This window comes from Talpa europaea (genome assembly GCF_964194135.1).
Source record: "Talpa europaea genome assembly, chromosome: 11".
NCBI classification, from domain to species: Eukaryota; Metazoa; Chordata; class Mammalia; order Eulipotyphla; family Talpidae; genus Talpa; species Talpa europaea.
The window spans coordinates 51,122,745-51,130,562 of NC_140078.1; the positions used below are offsets into that span (position 1 = coordinate 51,122,745).

General features: G+C 45.7%; 1 protein-coding gene across 2 annotated transcripts in view; it reads right to left on the reverse strand.

The window, feature by feature from the left end:
• Window positions 1-292, reverse strand: part of PPP4R2 (protein phosphatase 4 regulatory subunit 2) — a gene marked incomplete at both ends in the record, with an annotated part of 46,610 nt that extends 46,318 nt beyond the window's left edge. For both annotated transcript variants that reach the window (XM_084248071.1, XM_084248070.1), the window contains one exon: window positions 259-292. In XM_084248071.1, the coding sequence (XP_084104197.1) occupies window positions 259-292 (34 nt within the window). The remainder of the gene's footprint in view (window positions 1-258) is intronic.
• Between the last annotated feature and the right edge of the window lie 7,526 nt (window positions 293-7,818).

The following is a 7,818-nucleotide window of genomic DNA, read 5'->3' on the forward strand; positions in this document are numbered from 1 at the left end:
GAAAGGGGCCAGGGCCCCAGGAGAGCGTCCCCGGCTCCCCTCCCCCAGCCCAGACGCCAGCGGCCGACACAAAGCCCAGAGTGGGGCGGGAGTGAGCTGCCCACAGGGCTCCCCGCCCCTGGGGAGCTGGGAGGGGGATGGGAGCCGAGGAAGCGCGCCCCGCCGCCCGGCCCCCACCCTCGGGGCCCCCGCCCCGAAAGGAGAGGTGAGAGGGCCGCGGAGGGGATGGACGGAGGGAGAGGGGGCCGCTACCCCCACCTTTTAGCGCCTCATGCAGTCTCTCGACGTCCATGGCTTCCCGGAGTCCCTCGCAGCCGCCGCCTCCCTCCGCGGGTTTCCCGGGGACCGGAACGCCTCCCCCCACCCCCCCGACGCCCTCCCCCTCCCTCGCACACACTACGGCACGCAGGCGACCGGGGGGGGCACCGAAGGGAGCCGGGGGAAGCGAGCGACAGAGCGAGACCGAGAGAGCGAACACCTCCCCGAGCCGCTACCACCAGCCCTCCAACATGGCGCCCGGCACGTCACCGCGCGCACGCTCCCCGCCGCCGTCCGCGCGCCCGCCGGGAGCCCGAGAGCGCGTGCGCGGGAAGGCGTGCCGCGGGGGCGGTGCCGGAGGTCAGGCCGGCGGCGGCCTGTCTCCTCCCATCTGCGGGCAGACCCCGAGCCTGCGCCCGGCCGCGCCGCGCCGGAGCCCGGGCGTTCCAAGCTGGAGCGTGGGAAGCCGACCCACTAGGTTTCAGTCCCTGCCAGTTACTGATTGAGTGATCTGGGCAGTTTACTGAGCCTCGTTTTCCAGCTGTACAATGAGGGTACGAGTGCCGACCACCGTGTACTGTTGTGAGAAAGTGAGATTATGCAGACACAGCAGTCAGAGTAGGCATTTAAAAACACTCAGGATCGCGAATGATCGTAGCATATCTCCTCACTTGAACCCAACGTTTTTCAGAATAATCCAACCTCGTAGAGAAAAGCAAAGCGAATAGCAAGCTGATTAAATGCTCAGGGCTAGAGCCAGGTAGATTCAACGCTCAACTTAAATTTGCTCCCTCTGTAACCTGAGACCTCAGTTTCCTCATCTACAAAATGGGGATTTGTAAAACTGTGGTTAGGCTTAAGTGAAATGGCTAAAATGAAACACTGAGCATAGAACTTATAAGTACTCGGTTAACTTGGCTGCTATTTTTATAATCATTACAATTTTGATGGCATGAAATAGTACCAGGGAGTTAGAGTGAGCGCGGACCTCTCCTGCCTTGACATTTTACATATGGAAAAACTGAGGTAGAGGGCTAGTTCGCCAAAATGGTTCCAGAACTCAGCGCCTCTGGCTCCCAGCCATTGTGTGCATAGCTTTATCTTCCCTTGTCTGTGAGTTTTCCAAGGAGAAGGTACTGAATTGGCCACCTCTTCTCAAAGCCTAGCGACAAATCCAAATCCGTGAAAGGGAAGGGGTGCTGGGGGCGGGCGGGGAGGTTATTTCTTGATTTGTCTTAGAAGGACGCAAATTTGGACACAGCTATTAAGTTAGAATTAAATACAATTTAAATTCAATTCCCGCTTTCTTCAATAAAATTCACTTCCTCAGTCCACTAGCTGCATTTCACATGTGGTTAGTGGCCTCACTATTATACAGCATAGATGAGGAAAATTCCATTACCAAAAAAGGTCTCTTGGAACTTTCTGTTAGAGAACATATCATAGTAATTTCTTCCACCTTGCTTTGTCAGCTCTTTGCTTAGAGATACCTTCACGTCCAAAGACTGGTTAAAGTCCTTAACAGGAGGCAAAGTACACACATCAGTGACAGCCTAAGGGAGTCAGGGAAAGTTTCCTGAAGGATGAACTGTGTAGACTGAGACCTGAATTATAAGAAGATAGCCAAGTGAAGTGGAGAGGAGGAACTTTCAAACAGAAAAACCATGGTTGCACAGGCCTTGAAATGAGAGAGAAGAGCCAGGTGACTTCTGAAGAGTCTTAAGAAATTTGGTCTGACTTAAACTGAGAATACATGAGGTGGAGAGGCGAGAGATGAGGCTGAAGAATTATTTCCTTTGGGCTCATTTCTTCCTTCTTCCTTGGTGTCCTTCTCTAGCAAGCATGCCTATGCCTATGATTACAAGAGCCTCTTATTAGGCATGTTGTCATAAGGACATTTTGGTCAGTGACTAACCAATCACATACACTGCCGTGCTTCTGATATGCAGACTAGATGTGTAGTAGGCTATTACTACATCTAGGTTTGTGTAATTACTCTCTAGATGTTTGCATGACAAACTCATCTAACTACATGTTTCTCAGAAGGGACACGTGACTATACTAATTCCCTTGGAGGCAAACAATATAAATGTGACAGCCAGCCTCCAAGATTGCCCTTCAAGAATCACCTCTTGGGATTTATGCCTTTAGTATGTAATCTCCTCCCACATGGAATCAGAGCTGGTTTGTGTGACTAATAAGAGTATGGCAGAAGGCATGGTGCTTGACTTCTAATATTAGTTCATAAAAACCAGAGCAGCTTCTGCCTTAGGCTCTTGTATTGCTCCTTCTGGAGAAAACTAGCTGCCATGTCATGAGAACACCGGAGCAGCCCGGTGGAAAGATCCAAAAAGAGAAGACAAGAGACCCTGGAAGTGTGTCCTCCAACCCTAAAAATCCTTCAGATGACTGCAGTCCCCACTAGCATCTGGAATACAACTTTGTGACAGATAGCAAGCCAGAATCGCCAATCAGATAGCAAGCCAGAGTCACTTCTCAATTCCTCATGCACAGGAATCTATGAAACATAAACGTTTATAGTAGCTTTATACACCCAAATTCTGGAATAAATTGTAAGACAGCAAATGAGGATAGTGCAGCCAATAAGAATATCAGTATCAGTTAGTGTTTATAAGTATTTCTACATGTCTGGCATTCTTCTAAGCACTTTCCAAAAATATCTAATTTAATCCTTGCAAAAATCCTATGAGGTAGGTGATAGTATTGGCTCCACTTAATAGACAACTGAGGAATAAAGAGATGAATTCCCCAAGGTCACACTACACAAACAGATAACTGATCCATGATTCCAACTTAGCTTCAGAGCCCCCAAATACTTTCTTGTCCTCAAGAAGCATGCATAATAGGGCCTCCCTGGTGGTGCATGGGATTAAGCACAGCACTGTGAAGTTATCCACAACCTCTGCAGCACCAGTTTGATCCCCAGCCAGCCAAGGAGCAACCCACATGACGTAGCAGATCTCTCCTGTCTTGCCCGCTGCTCCCCTCAGCAGTGTATTTCAGTCGGTCTGCCTGTTCTGTTCCCCACTCTGTCTCTGGTGAATCTACCACTGCCCCCACACCTCTGGCCTGTACTCCAGTTCTTGTATGCATAAATAAATAAATATTTTTTAAAAAGAATTACAAAAATGATATTTGTAATTTTGTTTCCTATTTTTTTCTTTTTTTTTTTTTAAGATTGATTTATTTATGCATACAAGAACTGGAGTACAGGCCAGAGGTGTGAGGGCGGTGGTAGATTCACCAGAGACAGAGTAGGGAACAGAACAGGCAGACTGACTGAAATACACTGCTGAGGGGAGCAGCGGGCGAGGCAGAAGAGGTCTGCTGTGCCACGTAGGTCAGCTCCCTGGCCTGGGATGGAACTCATGCTGCAGTGACTGGCAATAGCTTGATAGAGCTGAGACTTTAACCCCTGCGCCGCCAGGGAGGCCCCTATTTCTTTTGATATAATTTCATGTTAATAAAAAAAGTTGCACTTACAGTACAGAGAACATTTTTTTTCTAAACCACTTGAAATTAAGTTGTCCAGTAAATATCCCAAAGCCCCTAAAAACTTTAGTATGTAATTCCTTCAAGGACACTCCATTATATAATCATAATACTATCAAGATCAGGAATAGTATTAATGTTACCTCCCTCCATCTGAATCCTCAGGCCTCATTTAAATTTTACCAATTGACTCAGTGACGTCTTTATAGATGGATCCAGTCCAGGATCATGTTTTGCCTATAGTTGTTATGTCTCTTTTGTCTCCTTCAGGCTGTGAGAGTTCGCAGTCTTTCCTTGACTTCCATTACCTCCATCTTATTAAAACTTATAATTGTACACAACCCTTCATTGGGGTTTGTGTGACATTTCCTTCTTTTTTTTAAGATTTATTTTTATTTATGCATACAAGAGCTGGGGTACAAGCCAGCGGTGCAGGGGTGAGGGTTGTGTGTGTGTTTGTGAGAGGATTCATCAGAGATAGAGCGGGGAACAGAACAGGCAGGTTGACCGAAGTACACTGCTGAGGGGAGCAGCGGGCGAGACAGGAGAGGTCTGCTGCGCCATGTGGGTTGCTCCCTGGCTGGCAGGGGATCCGCAGAGGCTGGGGATTGCTGCATAGGTTACGTTTTAACCCCTTGCACCACCAGGGAGGCCTAATATTTCCTTCTTACTAAAACCAGGTGATGCATCTCTGGCAGGAATCATTGAGGGCATGTTGTGTTTTTATTCCAGCTTAGTGGGTGGCCCACAATTTCAATTTTTCCCATTACTGATGAAGTTCATTTTGATCCAAGATTTAGCGAGTGTCTGACAGATTTCTCCTCTGTAAGATTGCTTATTTCCTCTTTGTAATTATATTTGTTTCCTGTGGCTGCTGTAACAAGTTACCACAAACTAAGTGGCTTAAAACAACAGAAACTTATTCTCTCACAGTTGTGAAGAACAGAAATTGGAGATCAAGGATGCATCACCTGTGGAAGCTCTCAGGAAGCATCCAGTTTCAGTCTTGTCCAGCTTCTGTGACTGTGAGTGCTCCTTGACTTCTGGTGGGGTCACTTAGATGTGTACTTTGTCTTCTGTCTGCCAAGTCTCCCTTGACCTTACTCTTAAAAAAACACTACTTATTAGACTAAGGGCCCAGTCTAAGGCCATACCACATGATCAGATGAGATACCAAGAGCTCTCGTCCGATCTTGGAAGCAAAGCAGGGTCAAGCCTGGTTAGTACTTGGTGGGGAGAATTAGGACCTATCTAGATGATCCAGGATGATCTCCCTAGCTCAGGATCTTTGACTTAAATAGATCCACTTTTTTTTTTTTCAAACAAGGTTTTTCCAATATATTTGCAGATTCCAAGGATGAGGACATAAACATATCACTTTCAACCCACTATATTAATTAAAAGATTTTTGTAGGGAGGGAATTTGAGACTATGTAAATATCCTATTTCTCATCAAACATTCAGTATCTAGTTTTCACATCCATTAGTGTCTCTTGGCTGAATTAATTATAACTATGATGTTTGCCAAATGTAAAAGGAATGCATTCTAACTTAAGTGTTACCTAATTCATTCTTTAAAGTTGGTATTAGTTTGGACTCATGGACTCCTATTTGGTTCAATGGGTTATGATATATTACTCTCATTATTTGCTTTTATACCTAAATTGTCCTAGAGTTGGCCAGTGGGTTCTTTCAGTTGGTTTCTACATCCTTTTGAAATGTTCTTATCGATCTTGGGGTACTTTACAAAATGGGTAAAATACTCCAGGGTCATCTGCATCTGCATCTTCACTGCTCTAATCCTGGAATTAGTTACTTTTAAAAGAAGTTCTGATTTTTTTTTTTTTTTTTTTTACTGGAGAGTACTTTTGAGGAGCCTGGATGAGATTGTTAGGGTGTTTATAGCCATTGCAATGTCATTGTTCCTAGGCCCTATGAGCAGACAGAACTAGAGAATATATACATGAATGTGTATACACATATTCACACATCTCTTTATCGTTTGTATATGTCATCTATCTACTATCCACCTACCATCTCTCTCCCTCTTAAACTATGAGTTCACAGCTTCCAATTCAAATCCAGCACTGAAGGACTCATTCTAGTTTTCTTCCTTCTCAAATGTATAACTCTCTAATAGTAAAGAACCTGGTTACCATTATCCTCAATATATTTATTTATTGGCTTAATCTCCCTGGGGAGCAACTGACCCCTTATTAAAAAACACCAGTCTCTTTCTCGCCTTTCTCGTACTATGCTTCTCTATACCAGATGGCTTTCTCGCACCTACCACAGGTTCCTCTTTTTTCTATCACATGTGACTTGTTCAGAGTGAATTATTCTGAAAGGAAGGATAAAATTGTTAACATTTATAATCATAGTGGTAGTAAGAAAAGTAATCATTAATGCCTCAAATAACTGCTAAATAATATTTCATAAAGCAACTCAATACCCACCACAGCAACATTATTGTTAGAGGGTGCAACACTGTTGACAGCTGGGACTGGAGTTCTGGCCTGCAGGCTGCTGCTGGTGAGGCAGGCCCTGTTAGAGGAACAGTGAAGAACCACCTCCCAGACAGTTGATGATGCTCACAGCCAACTTGATGGAAAAATGTGGAGCTTTTGGACTGCACTACCCAGATTTCTCCAACAGGGGTTGTTGGGAGCTAGGGGTGGAACTGAGCTGCCATGTTGATTGTAAACACAAAATTGCTCCCACTCTTTTTTTCCCACTTGCTTCTGAGTGCACCTGACGTCATCTGCAAGTGAGACAGACGTCATTAGGTTGTTTCCTGTCTATTTATAAACTTTGTTTCCCCTATTTCTTCCCTATCTCCTTTTTTTTTTTAAAAGATTTTATTTATTTATTTATACACGCACTGGGCACAGTCAGAAGCGCGGGAGGGTGAAAGAATTCACCAGAGCCAGAGTGGGGAGCAGAACAGGCAGACCATGAAATACACTGCTGAGGGGAGCAGCGGGCGTGGCAGGAGAGCTCTGTCATGCCATGTGGGACCCTCACCTGGGACCGGGGATCAAACCAGCGCTGCAGAGGCTGCGGGCAGCTTCAAAGCCCAGTGCTCAACTGCTGCGCCACCAGGGGAGGCCCCTATCTCCTTTTTTAAATGTAAATAAATCCTCTTTATTTCTCTCTGTGTCCTGCATTCTTAAGTAAGCAGATGAGAGCTCATGAACTGGGTCATCCCTGGTCACTGACCCTCCCCCAACCCCTGGCCCTGTTTCATGGTCAGTTTTCTGTCTGTCTTTCCAGATTTTTACTAGGTGTTCACATGTGTCACCTGTATTATTATAACAGCTTTCAACACCTCTCCTGACCTCTTGCTTCCTACAATTTATTTTCAACATGGCAGTCAGGGGCCTTTTAAGTAGATCAGACCATGTTTGCCATTACTCAAAACCATGCAGTTGCTCCACATTGTACCTAGAGTGTACCATGGGGGGGTCACACTTGTGTCCGGTGGGCATTATCTGCCACTCCCTCTTACTCTAATCCCATTTCCTGCCTTTCTTAACCTGCTCCAACTTCGGTCTCCATGATATAGCTCTTCCTTCCACCTGGATCTCTCCTCCTTGGAAACCCCATGCTACCCCTTCCCTCCCTCAGCACCACCTGTCAGTGAGGGCCACACTGAGCAATCTCCTCATTTATAAAATAGAGATAGTATTCACCTCATAAAAGGCTGAGATTCTGGAGTTGTGTCCAGCAAAACTTTTATTAAGATTTTTATTATTTCTACTACCTGTTCTGCTCCTGCTGCTACTACTAAAATAAGCTTCTTTTTTTTTAAAGATTTATTTTTTTACATTTATGCATACAAGAATGGGGTATAGGCCAGAGATGTGGGGGGGCTGGTGAGAGGATTCACCAGAGAGAGTGGGGAACAGAACAGGTGGATTGACTGAAACACACTGCTGAGGGGAGCAGCGGGAGAGACAAGAGAGGTCTGCTGTTCTGTGTGGTAGATCCCTGGCTGGGGATCGAACTGGTGTTGCAGTGGCTGCCAATTGCTTGATAGCTTGATAG